Here is a 14,572-nt window from a genome sequence, read left to right on the forward strand (position 1 = left end):
GTTGCCTGTACTGTTTAGTGCAACATGACAGGGCTGTGTGTCCTAAATGCTAGGTAACATATGACAACCGTAGTAAAAAAGGGCATATAGCATCTGTGTATCATTACCAGCTCCTCTTATGCATTGGACATGCATATTAACTTCATGTGTCCAATGCTTATGAACCATAACAAACTGTTTATCAAATTGCAAGTTCTGGACAAAGTGTTCAGACTACAAGTGCATATGAGTGCAGCCGTGACTTTACTGAACACACAAAATTATGTGGATTTGGTATTTCCAGCATTGTCTCTGGTTACTCAGTGTTTGGTTAGTTATAAAAAGCATTATTATGGCAAAGTGTTTACCAGCCAAAATAGTATGAAGGTTGGAACAATTCAAAAACAGCTGAACAAGCATGAAGGAAAAGAAAAGGATGGAATATACAGTTACATCCATTATACAGCCAAGTTTTCAATCTGATTTTGATTTTCCACTGTGTGACTATTGATGAAGTTCCAAATCAAATGAATATAAGTCATGGTTCTGCATAGGAAATAATACATAACTAGATGAGGACCATCATACTAATGATGGTAAAATATTTCTGAAATAAATCGTCACTGGAGATGGAATTTATCTCTTCAAACCAGAGAGCAAAGGCAAGTGCTTGGAATGGAAACAGCCCAGATAGCCAGACAAAAAGCAATTCATGGAGCAATCCTCTGCAGGAAAAGTGAGATTATAGTTTTCTTGGGGTGTACAGGACAAATTCTGGAACATTACATATAAAAGGTAAACAGTAACCATTCAACAGTATAGTAGCAGCTTTCTAGCTAGTTGAAGCCAGAATGGAAGTTTTGTTTCCAAATGGTATTCTTTAATTTTGCGTGATAGTACATGTCCACATATTACTGCTTACACTGTTATAACTTTCTAGAATACACATTTAGATGTATTGGAGTGCCCTGCATATAATCTTAGTTTTGTCCTACAGGATTTTTGGATGTTTGACCCACTTAAAGATGGATTAAGAGATCGCTGAGGTGGAGGAAATACGGGCTATGTGACTTCTGCTCAACCAGAGAGCTTTTTTCTGAAAATATTGGAAAGCTTGTGTAATGATGATCCACATGCATTGAAGTGCATGGAGATTATGTCATTGTAAATTTTGTACTGTCATTGTCGTAAACTGAAAAAAAATATCATGCAGATACTTTCTGATCTACTGTTACAAGATGTTGATGCTCTCAGTCTGCACTATTCTCATGTGTCCAACAGGGGGCATTAACAGTGGAGTTTTGGGACTTTGTCACATATTGTATGTGTTAATAAGCCTGCATTATGCTGATCTCAAAATAAACATAAGCTATTAGTTAGTAAGTGTCTCAAATTTCCTGTTCAGTACTTCTTGCCCAAGTCTAATTACTTAATCGTTAAAATCCATCATTAATTTGTGTACTTGTTTCCTTCTGCCCACAGAGAACCATTTGTATCTCAAATGGAGAAATCTACAAACACTGACGGATTTTGTGATGTCTTGACAGTGGATTGTGGAGGACCAGAAGAAAGTGAAAGTGACATAGAAACTGAAGAGCACAAGGTATGCGCAATGATTGATGTAGTCTCACAAGTGGAAATAAAGGAAAAGGAAGAATATCAGGTGTGAATAAATTTCCATTCTTCCATTTCTCTGTGGCTAACATTCTTCACTGCCATTGATTAATGCATCCACATTTCTCTGTGACAGGGAAACACACAAGACTTGCATGTTAAAAATGAGAATAAAGTAGCTTTGCAAGGGAATTGTATGCCACCAGGAAAGTGTTTGTATCATGTGAGTAACAATTTGCATCGTGCTACTTGTATGTCACTGACTATACCAGCAGAAAAGTCATGATGGTATTCCAACACCATATCAAAAAGTGGTGAAGAACTTGAATCTAACTTTGGATCAGCGTTTCAACTAGGCAGAAAATACTGTTGCCACATGCAGAAAGACTTCCTCTCCCTTAACGCCCTCAGAATGTTTTGTAACTTACTTCCACAAAATGCAGTGCATAAACCAGTGCAATCACTCATTCTCCTACAAACTTCCCCTCTTGTTATAGAATCCAGCATGGCAGTACTAGTGAGAAAACTATATTCTTGGAACTAGCCATGAATATGTGTGTCCATTACATCTGCAATGACTACTTGACAATACCAGCTAGGTTGGCTGTGGCCAGACAAGTTACCTGACTACCATATGCTGTGTGTACTTCATCAGCTCCTTTAGGCATGAAATACAATGCCTCATAAAAGAAATTAAGCAGCTGTCATCTCATCATTTTTTTTAACACAAGGTCTCACTAATCTTGTATCCTACATGTGGCTATTCATAAAACAAAATCATTCACAAACTATTCCTCCGTTGGTACTGTCAACCTCAAAATGTGCTACCCTGCACTCCATGTGCAACTCAATGCTGTGTTGCTTTTAAGAAGAAGCTGAAGAACTTACTTCTGTTACCTTCACAAAATTCCCCAACCAAGTAACATAAATGGTCAGTTTTCCTATTGTCATACAGTAAATGCTCCAGTCTCATCCCAGTCATACTTAGGTCTCTTTTCATTTCTCAGTTATGCCATCCCCCCCCCCTTCCTCTCCCCCATTATTAATTGTGTTTCATCATATTTCTCTGTCTCTACCTTTTCCATGATTAACTCTTGTCCATTGCTGCTAGTGTTCATAGTTTAAATATACTTTCTTGTAGTTTGTCTTTATTGTTATACTTGTCATAAATGAATGTAAATGTTTTTTTTTCTTATTTTCTATAATAATTTCAAAATATTGCAATCTATTGTATTAACTGACAGAAACACATTTTTAGCCTTTTTTCACTAACTTTATTCTTACTTTATGACTTAAATTTCGGGTTGTAAAGCTATTTTACAGTACACAACTGATCCCGAAGATGAGAAACAGGCAAAGATAAAAAAATCAACTTCTTAATTTATTGACTCTTAAACTATAAATTTACAAAATTCATTAGGACATCATTTGCAATAACTATGACTAAACAGGGAGCAAAAGGCAATTTATAACTTGGTGAGACAGCAGGTGGAAGAGTTGAGGAGCATGAAAGAGAAGTAGTAGTTGAGAAGGGAGTGAGACAGGGTTGTATCCTATCCTTGATGTTATTCAATCTGTACATTGAACAAGCAGTAAAGGAAACCAGGGAAAAAATTTGGAGTAGGAATTAAATGTCAGGGAGAAGAAATAAAAACTTTGAGGTTTGTCGATGAGATTGTAATTCTATCAGAAACAAAAAATAAGTTGGAAGAGCAGCTGCACTGAATGGGAGAGTGCCATGAAAGGAGAATGTAAGATGAACATCAGCAGAAACAAAACAATGAAAACAGAATGTAGTCCAATTAAATCACATGATGCTGAGGGAATTTGACTAGGAAATGAGACATTAAAAATAGTAGGTGAGTTCTGCTATTTGGGCAGCAAAATAACTGATGCTGACCAAAGTAGAGAAGATATAAAATGTAAGACTGGCAATGGCAAGAATAGCATTTCTGAAGAAGAGAAGTTGTTTTAACATCAAAATTATTTGTCTGGAGTGTAGCCATGTGTGGAAGTGAAACATGTACAATAAACAGTTTAGACAAGAAGAGAATAGAGGATTTTGAAAGCAGTGTTACAAAAGAATGCTGGAGATTTGATTGGTAGATCAAGAAAGTAATGAGGAGGTACTGAATAGCATTCAGGAGACAAGGAATTTGTGGTGCAACTTGACAAAAAGAAGGCAATGGATGATTATAACATTTTGACATGATCACCAATTTCATATTGGCTGCAAGTTTTGGTGGTGAGGGTGGGTGGGGAGAGGGGGGGACTGCAGTAATTATTCAGAGCTGAAGAGGCTTGCACAGGACAGAATAGCATTGAGAGCTGCACCAAACCAATCTTAGAACTGTAGATCACAACAAGAACAACAATATGACTAAACAGACATCTGGGTGGGAATATGCACAGGAATGGAAGACATTAAAGTTCTTCTCCTATATAGAGTTTGTAACATTGTCTAAAAGGGGTGAATGATTGAACTAACTTCCCTCATTCAGAAGTAAATCATAGGATACATCTGTTTTTTTTTAATTTTTTTTATTGTTATTTCTAATACCTCTGAGTTTTTGCACCCTTTCCATCTATATGTAGGACTTCTATATCTATTACATATTTGTTGTTTATCTGTTATGTACTAAAAAATGTGTTTATAACTCAAAACACAGATCATACAGTAATAATAAAGTTCATGAAACAAGTCTAAAAAAGTGTCTTCTTTAGTTATAATGATGACTATGTTTTACCAAGAAGCTACAATTGGATGAATTAAAATATTGTGTTCTACACTTGATATAACTTATGACACATTAACCTTGATGAATTTCATGTGTAATATGAGGTGTCTAGTATCAAAACTGGCCAAGTTGCTGAAGGCACATTTTTCATTAAGGATGAAAAACCTCTATAGGTAAAACAATGATGATCACACATGGTTTTCTTTCATAGTTGCATCCTTAATGGTTTAATATTTAAGTTCAATTGTTTCAAGAAATGTAATAATAATGAACCCATTGATTTTGTTTTTGTTAACTTTTGTTGCAGTTTTGTATAATTTTATATTTTTTTTTTTTACAAAAATGTCCTCTTTTTAAATTCCAAAAGTTTCTGAAGAAAGCAGTTAAATTAAAATAAAGTGACACTGTAATTGCTTTTCTACACAGTAATAAAAAAGTATTTCAACAAAAATTCAATAATAACTTACCAAAAAGAACAGCCAAAAACTGAGAACACAAAATAGGAATTCTTTCATTCAAAGTTTGTAGTCCACTCAGACCTTGAACACTACAAAAGAAAATGACCTGTGATTTCCAATCATGTAGCTCACAAGCCATATCCAGATGAAAAACATTTCGATGATTTGATAACATCTGTTCACATTCATCATGGTAAACACCCCTTAAAATCATTAGTTGATAAAAGAGATTGGAGTTGCCAATGTAAAAATGAAATATTATGACTTCAAAGAATAGACACTATAAGGAATTATTTTCCCCGCTAATATAATAACACTGTTCGAGCTGTGTGCTGCTCAAGTTACATGCTAGAGAAACCAAAATTGCAATTTAACCACAGCTACTCAAAGGGGATAGGAAGCTAGGGCTCTTTGCTGATGGAAAAACTTGTAGTTGGTACAAAGCACAAATTTCATAATTACAGAATCAGAATAACACTATAAAAATTTAATTCAGACCTTTGGCCTCTTAAGGAAACATATAACTGACTTCAACCGTCTTTAAATTTCGGATGCTTTTCCTTCACCAAACTTAGAAAAACTATGTGATTGGATCATGAATTAATATAACGAACAGTATTTTAAAGATAATAATTAGATCCGATTGCAAAAGGATCACAGCCAGTCACCATCATAAGCACACGGTTAAGCTCATTGCTTATGCAATCAAAATTTAAACAACACTAATGATTCACCTTGAGTTACTTGTGAAAAGCTGTCATCTGTCTTGGTAGACAGGTCGAATATTTAACTAAAAGATGGGAGCGTGACTTATACAAGGTGGAACTCGGAACAAACAAGTAAAAGCAACTGTTGAGTAGTTTTGAAGATGAGCAGTCTACATTCCAGGGCAGAAAACACGCTGAACACACACACAATCTCAGCCTGCCCACCAAGGCGACAAACCCCATCTGCCCCACATACCAGACCATTTCTGCAACAGCAAATAATTCATATGGCAGACAAATTCAACTCATGATTCAGCATTTTCAAGACCACTTAAGGCTTACTATCTATGTGACTATCTGTAACATAACTGAAAAACAAGCTCAGACATTTACCGAATACTAGAACGATTAAAATTACACTGACTTAACAAAACTCTGCCCTTCATATTAAAAGAAAGTCTAAAACTAAAACTGGGTGAAGGGCACACTGATTAACATACTACATCAAATTAACACTGCAAGGAACGTTTAAAACAATCAGTAAAACTCTTTTCCCTTTTACATTTGCTGAAATAATTAGACTCTGCTCTGTGGAAACAACACTTAGAAGCCTTAGACTTCTTAAGTTCAGTATAACACACTCTTATTCAGAACCATGCTTAACTGATCTCCGGCAGATACAACATGCCACCATAAGTTTCACAAATCTTTACAGGTTAACAGCAGAATATGAACCGTGCATAACTTAATGCTTCCAGTTACGCAATGAGAAAATGCCCAGCACGAGATGATTGACCCATCACCGCTTCGCACGCAAACGCATCAACTAATCAGCACTGTACACCCGGCATGTCGCAAAATGGCAAGGATGGCGAGGCCCCAGGCACAGTGGATAGAGACATGGGCCTGCCTTCAAAACATGTTGCCTTGTTGAACGCTGACCAGAGAGAGCCCTCAGTAATGCTCCAAGCTGGAAAAACAAAAGCAGAACAGTCAGAGATACAAGACCTAGTGTCGATATCAGCGACGCAAGTGGAACGTAACTAGCACCAGTTGCCAAACTCGCTCTCCTATTCAAAAACAACCCACCAGAGGGGCAACGCCAGAAACTATGATGCCAACTTAACCTAGCTCAAGGGGCACTCTTGAAACCCTACCCGAGCTAAGTTCCTTTACCTGGAAATTCAATGGACTATGAATCTTACAGATTTGGCATGTCCCACGATATCTTGGCTTAAGCTTGCCCTTTACATCCTGATCCATGGGAATGGCCAAATTGCGAACAAATACCTAATCGCCAATTTTCCCTGAGAAGGGTTTTCACCCTTTATTGTACCCCTTTGTCTGCCACCTGTGCAATAAATATATGTTGTTCTGAGCCCGCTGCCAATTTTCTCTCAAATCTTCAGGAGTGATCGATGCTGGCAACAAATCACTGATACTCCACAAGTTCGAGAGGGGAGAATTAACAGAATATGTGAACATTAACGCATTGGGTACAACACCAGTGGCCTCGTGTCTCTCAGAATTAAATGCCTGATTAAGCCAGGGAAGACTCAAATTCCATCTACTTGGTTACTTAGAATGGTTTATAGTCAAGGCTGCCTTTAAATTCTGATTGACCCTCTCCGCAAAGGATGCCTTCTGACAATATGGAGTGGTGGTAATATGTTTGATCCCATGGTTGAAACAAAAGGCGTTAAAGATCTTCAATAAGAAGGCTGGGGCATTGTCACTCACCAAGGATTTGGGTGGTCCAAACCATGAAATTACTCCAGCTAACTAGTGAGTGGTAATATCAGCTGTAACCCCACAAGTTGGTAGCAACCGCACAAAGCAAGAAAAGGCATCAACTACAACCAATACATATTTGTTACCCCTTCTAGTGTGCGGCAATGGTTTGATGTAGTCAATAAAGACTCTACCGAGAGGGTAACAGCCCATGAGGAGTGCCCGAGTTGGGTTTCGCCCTTTTACATGCCTGACAACTTGCAACCAAATGACGCACTTCGCGATACAGTGAGGGCCAAACAAATCTTTCACGTACCTTGGCTAAGGTCTTATACAGGCCTAAATGGCCACCAACTACAGACTTGTGGAAGCACTTAAATACCATAGGTACCAAACACATCAGGAAGCAAATCTTCAACTGCTGGTCCTTGCCCACCTGCTTGCAAAGGACACCACAATTGATACAATAACCCAAAGAAAGCTCCCTTAACATTAACTTCTCTGTGACCGGTACCCAGACCAAATCCTCCAACTGCTTTTCTTGCAGGTCACAAAATAGCTCAGGAGTATCCGACAATGTATCTCCCACCACAGACTGCGGTTCAGATCTTTGGGCCTCCGAGGGCTCCTCAGCAAACATATGACTTAACGCATCAGCTAATGCATTATCAGAACCCTTAATATGTTTGACTTCAAAATGAAATGCTGAAATATGCACAGCCCAACGAGCAATTCAACTGATTTTTCGTGGCCTAGCCAGAACCCAGTTCAAACCTTGGTTATCTGTCTCAGGAGAAATTGCTTATGATCAAGATAAAAGTTGAACTTCTCCAAGGCAAATATAACTGCTAGGGCCTCTAGTACATAAACAGAATAATTACACTTGGGGCCCGATAAATGGCATGACGCATAGGCTAAGGGCCTTCTTTCTCCCTCCTCTTCCTGGAATAAGACAGCTGCAATAGTCACATGGGAAGCGTCAGTTTGTATGACCCAGTTCTTATCAAAATTCAGTACAGCCAGTAAGTGTGGATTAGAAATGGCAGTCTAAGTTCTTGAAAGGCAATTTGCTGGACCTCACCCTAAACGAACTCCCTATCCTTATGAAGATTGTTGAGAAGAGCAGCTAATTGGGCAAAATTCGGTATGAACTTGTGAAAGAAATTCACCATTCCCACAAAGCGGGCGATTTCATTCTTACCCCATGGAGGGGGGAACTCGTGCAAAACCTTAGTTCTTTCCTGATCCATGCTGACCCCCTTAGCCAAGACTAAGTGTCCCAAAAACGAAATCTGTGACCTAAAGAGGGTAATTTTTGAGGGTTTGATGTAAGAGGGCAAAAACTTGATCCAGATGACCTGTGTGATCCTCTAGAGTTCGACTATAAACCACTATGTCATCAAGGTAATTACAAATGCAGACAAATTTCAAATCACCCAGAATGGCATCTAGTAATGAGATAATACTACTGCATCCATGGTCAAACCAAAAGGAACTCGATTGAATTCGAAAAGGTTCAAGTCAGTGGAAAATACTGTGACCGGCTTTGATGCTTCCGGTAAGGTAATCTGGTAATACACCTCGTTTGAATCGAGGATGGTAAACATGGTCGTGCCAGAAAACCAGGTGAAACAATTGTGTAAATCCGGAAGCGGCACAGATTCCAGGACTACCTTCTTGTTAAGATGATGATAGTCTATAACAACATGAAAATCTTTGCCTTGTTCTTTTGGAACCAAGGAAATGAATGTAACATACAGCGAAGTGGATGGCCTAATTACCCCTTCCTGAAGCATTTTATTAATTTTTTGGTTTAATATCCCCATCTTTGGAGGTGATAATCTATATGGTGCCTGGTGGACAGGAACACTGTCAGTCAAGATTGTCTCATACTCCAAAGGTTTCGTCTCACCTAACCACTCAGACATGACCTGTGGGTACTGCTCAAGGACCTCTCTCAAACCCCTCGCTTGCTTCATGGAAAGGTGACCTATCTCCACCTACACATTATCCAAATAGTCTTCACTAGTCCCCACTGACACAGTACATGAACAAAGCGACATGACAGAATCAGGAGGAAATTTAAAATGGAAAACACCATCCGCATAATTAATAACCAACCTTACATCCCAATATCATGGGAATCTTCAAATTACTAGCAATGATAAAGTTATGTGGCCAGGAAAACCAATTAATGTGCAAATAACCCCCACCTTCCCTGCCAAAGGCAACTCACACCCATCTGCAACATGACATTTTTGACAGGAGAGACTGGTAAGGAAAATTTACACAGATGTCGGAATTCTAGATACCATGTCTGGTCAATTAAAGATACCAAACTATTGGAATCAACTAAATCGCAAACTGGCTCATCTCCAATCTGAGCACAAACATTTGGCAAGGGAGAAAGACTCACACCCTTCATCACCTTACAATTCAAAGGCCAGTTATGGTCTTTGCTACCCTTACCTTGCCTCTGGCGTCAGCTATTCAGCCTAGGGCTCCTGGATGCGGGACACTGCCGCATTAAATGATCAGTAGCTTGGCAATGATAACATCATAACACGCGAGGACTATAGGACCCCCTTTCTGTATCACCACCAGAAATTACCATACAAGGTTGTTTAATTTGGCATTGCAGACATTGATCAACTAGGGAGACCTTTTCTATGTAATCAGTTAGCTGCTGGAACTGTGCCAATGAAGTTGGGCGCTGCGCAAAAGTTAAGTGTGAATGATCTTGAGGATGCATCCTGTCAAGCAGATGTTAAATATTATCTATTTCTGATACCAAAATGTCAAGAGCAGCAACTGCAGTATGCACTCGATCAAAATATTGGGAAATCACACACCAACTCTACCTGTATTCAATGTGGGAGCTTTCTCCATAAAATTTTCCGACACAGTTCAACCAATGTTCCTTGATTCTGCAAGTCCTCTGCTAAGATCTTACCAAAGCGCCCTCAAGCCATCGGATACAATAAAGACAAAATTACTCGATGCTCCACCCCCAATGCATCAGCATAAACTTGTAACCAGACTTAACAACCACAACAATTCCTGAATATGATCTAAGGTTTCAATATCTAATTCTGAAATCCCTTCTAACAATTTTACAACAGGATTCAGTAATTTCAAAAAACAATCAGAACACACAGTTTTACATTGCACTCCCAGACTTTTATCTTTCATCTGTACAACAAGCTTATCTCCCAAACCTCCCTCACCCAAAGCAAGTGTGACGGTAGAAGATTTTTCAATCACGAATGTCACAAACAAGTTGATTTCAAAGTTCCTGCATTGCGTCACTGAGATGGGCAGTTGATAAATCTGTTAAACAGTTATTATACTGACTTAGGTGAGCCTGCACATGGTAAATTTGCCTCTGCGTAACTTGAGAAGATCTTAAGGGGAGGTGGTGGCAGTTTTGCACTGATATTTTCGTAAATCCATATCTTTGCCATTTTTTGTTCAATCTCATTGAAATTTTGCACACTTATGTATAGAGATCTAATATGATGAAAAACAGAATTTTTAATAACAATCTAATGCAGTGATAATTTTGAATTTTTTATTGCATTATTATTTTAAGGTACACTTTTTCATAATTTTGAGGCAAATTTGGCAATTTTTTTTAATGGTAAAATAATAAATACACTAATAGGTGTACAATTAAGTGCAGTAACTTTTTGGTAAATTAATGCTATTATTTGCTGTGATATTTTGGATTCGAACATTTTTTACAAGCAAACTTATCAATATATTATCAACCACAAAACTGTGTATAATATATCGATTAAAATTTTGTTCCACTTAAATACTGCTTCAAAGCAAAAGAATAGCTGTACCAAATTTCATTGCAATCCTTCCAGTAGTTTCTGATATATGTGTTCCTGAAAGCAGAACACCTTAAGTTGCAGAAAAATCATTTTAAAGTTTGGCTAAACCTTAGCTAAAACTGCCCATATCCATATTGCATTTCTTCCTTATCATCCTCTACAGCTCTTTTAGCTTCTCTGCTCCTTTGCCTGGCAATTTTTTGTATCTTCTGGACTGAAGTCTCCGCCTTCGCGATTCTTTGCTTATCAATGATCTGCAGTATCTGCTCGGTGAAGACTCCAGGTGTAAAGCCAGACTTGCTGAGGATGTGAAGTCTTGCCACATTCCCATCATTAAACACTGCTGCAGCTTCCAAAGCAGAAATCCTCACCACCAAATTGGAAACAAACACAGTCTTTGGACATCTTTTCCAAATAAGAGCATTGAAACTTTCATTTGGGTTCTGTGTTTTTCCTTGCAGACATTTTTCTAGCAGTTCTGGTGAAGCCAGTGCTCTAAAGGTTGGTTTAATGGCCATTGAAACCTCATAAGGAAGGTTATTTTTATAGGTATAAGCTTCCCCACTTTCCTTACTTTTCAAAAATTTGCACCATTCATTAGAACAGAGGCCATGTTGAGGTGTAGTGTCTGTCGACAAGTAATGAAACCAAATCGCCCATACTGCTTTCCTCATACTGTCCAAGCTTGTGAAGTTACTTCTAATTGCATCACCATAATAGACTTCTAGGCTGTCAATTCTTTTCTTTGTTAGTCTGTTTTTACCTCCCAGTGGCTTCCCCTCCTCTAGTAGCTTGCCTTTATTGTCTACAACAAGTCTTCATAGTCATCCACTCATCCTCTTCTGAAAATGGCCTAAGCACTCCAGTTTCTCAATAGTGCAATCTTTTCCATAGGGCTGACTTTCAACTACATTCTTGAAAGCACTAGAGTCTCCATCTCCTATATACTGTACATATCTTACTCCATACTTTTGCAATGATCTATGGAAAATGAATTTCATACCTGCAGCCTGCATCCCTGGAGCCTGCATAATTTCTGCTACAAACAGCTTTACGGGCTTCTTGCCATTCTGTTTCTTTACCTGCATCAATATATTTCTTGTGCAAGGAACATGCAGAACAATATTTAGACATCACCTCTAAGTCTAATACTTTTCCAGTGTCAACACTAATGATTTTTGAAACTCTATGCAGTGAAGTATGCCCCCTCTTCATCCAGGAACTGTCACAGGAAACTGCTATATCATTGCTATTAGTTGCTTCACAATTTTCTTGAATTGCCCTCAGGTCTGCCATTTTAATGCTGTCTTCACTTACTTCTGCAACTGCATTGAGGAGAGCGGTATTCGTTGCAGAAAATTTTAGGGGAGGACCAGGCATGTTCATAATACCACATAAAAGGTTTCCACCATCTCTTCCAATCCCTATACATCTTAGTTCATAAGCAAATCTCATATTGGCTTCATAGATTCCATTACTAACCTTTGATGTCTTGAATGGTCTGTCAGCATCACAGTTTTGACACAAAATGTGCAATTTGCAAACCAAACCTTCTCTCTTTCCATCATCAACCAAATCCACATTTCCTCCACAAACAGAGCACTTGCAGGATTTTCTAAGTGCTTCTGCCACCATTTCCAGATCCACAATTCTGAAACCTGTATTTCTGTCATGATTTGTTTCTTCTGACACAATCCCTGTCCCAAGTTTTATTTTAGATGCACTTGGAGACAAGCTAATGTTTGCATCTGCAGGTCTGACCCTAACATCAATGTCAGTTTTTCGCTTTATGTTGGAAATATGGGACTTACTATATTTTTAAATACTTTACCTGGCCTAGGCATTGTAAAAAGGGATCAACAGATTCAACCTTGCACAAAGAATGGCCAATAAATCAAGTGTCACTCGAATTCCACTGAACAGCACAAAACTTGTTTACAACACTCCACAGCCTTTTATACCACACTGATTGAACCAGAAAATGGCTCCACAGCCTTCTTTACAACACTGCTGTTATGTATACAGAAAATCACAGCCTTCTAAAGCTATATTTTCTAGGTTCACAGGCCAAATTCTGCAATAAAATTTTTCCTGCATTTGGTACATTGAAAAGCAGGGTTGGCGCATTACACTGCTTAGGGTTTTAATTTTTTTATGCTGTAGTTTGAATCTCAAGGAAAAAATTTGGGATAATAATCTCAATTATATTTACTATCAAATAAGCAAATAAAAATAATTTGTAAATTTTTCATTATTTCTGCCACCGTCTCCCATTAAAAAGTCGAGTGTACAACCAATGTCATCCACTGACACTTTAATGTGTGCAAGCCACTCACCCACATCAGCAAGGTAATCAACAGGAGGGGAGACTGGAGTATCTGCCGTGGCCACCGCTGCCTGGAGCCGTGCTGCCAACTCATCAACATTGCCCTCCACAGGCAAACCATGTGCGCAGCTCGTAAATTAAATGTTTGTGGCACAAATATGAAATTCCAGGGCAGGTCCATCCACTCATGCTGGGCAACTTCCTGAAACAGCAAAACGTATTAGCTAAATTTACCAGACACTATTATCAGAATCTTTGACCATCAATACGAAGAGTAGGAAAGGAACCCCCCCCCCCCCCCCCTTTTATCAGCTCTGTTACCAGTTGAGCTGTGTGCTGCTCAAGTTACATGCTGGAGAAACCAAAATTGCAATTTAACCACATCTACTCAGGAAGCTAGGGATCTCTGCTGATGGACAAACTTGTGGTTGGTACATAATTTTAATTTCAACCAAAGCACAAATTTCATTATTACAGAATTATAACAACAATATAAAAAATTAATTTGGACCTTTGGCCTCTTAAGGGAACATACAACTGACTTCAACCATCTTTAAATTTTGGACGCTTGTCCTTCACCAAACTTAGAAAAACTATGTGATTGGATCATGAATTAATATAACAAACAGTATATTAAAGATAATAATTAGATCTGATTGCAAAAGAATCACAGACAGTCACCACCAAAGCACACTGTTAAGCTCATTGCTTATGCAATCAAAATTTACACAACACTAATGATTCACCTTGAGTTACTTATGAAAAGATCTCATCTGTCTTGGTGGACAGGTCAGATATTTAACTAAAAGATGGGAGTGCGACTTATACAAGGTGGTACTCGGAACAAACAAGTAAAAGCAACTGCCACGTAATCGTGAAGATGATCAGGCTGCATGCCAGGGCAGAGAACATGGTGAACACACACACGATCTCAGCCTGCCCACCAAGGCGACAAACCCCATCTCCCCCACATACCAGACCATTTCTGCAACAGCAAATAATTCATGTGGCAGACAAAATGGCTCTGAGCACTATGGGACTCAACACCTGAGGTCATCAGTCCCCTAGACTTAGAACTACTTAAACCTAAGGACATCACCCACATCCATGCCCGAGGCAGGATTCGAATCTGTGACTGTAGCAGCAGCGTGGTTCTGGACTGGAGCACCTAGAACCGCTC

At 38.6% G+C, this 14,572-nt stretch overlaps 1 protein-coding gene across 3 annotated transcripts in view; it reads left to right on the forward strand.

Moving 5' to 3' along the window:
• The window catches only part of LOC126106826 (uncharacterized), a 191,976-nt gene that overhangs the window by 44,808 nt on the left and 132,596 nt on the right, over positions 1-14,572 (forward strand). For 2 of the 3 annotated variants that reach the window (XM_049913220.1, XM_049913221.1), the window contains exon 2: positions 1,462-1,582. In XM_049913220.1, coding sequence (XP_049769177.1) covers positions 1,462-1,582 — 121 coding nt within the window. Of the gene's footprint in view, positions 1-1,461; positions 1,643-1,729; positions 1,817-14,572 lie in introns of those variants that run through there. The other variant, XM_049913222.1, reaches the window with a different exon arrangement.

This window comes from Schistocerca cancellata, chromosome 10 (genome assembly GCF_023864275.1).
Source record: "Schistocerca cancellata isolate TAMUIC-IGC-003103 chromosome 10, iqSchCanc2.1, whole genome shotgun sequence".
NCBI lineage: Eukaryota > Metazoa > Arthropoda > Insecta > Orthoptera > Acrididae > Schistocerca > Schistocerca cancellata.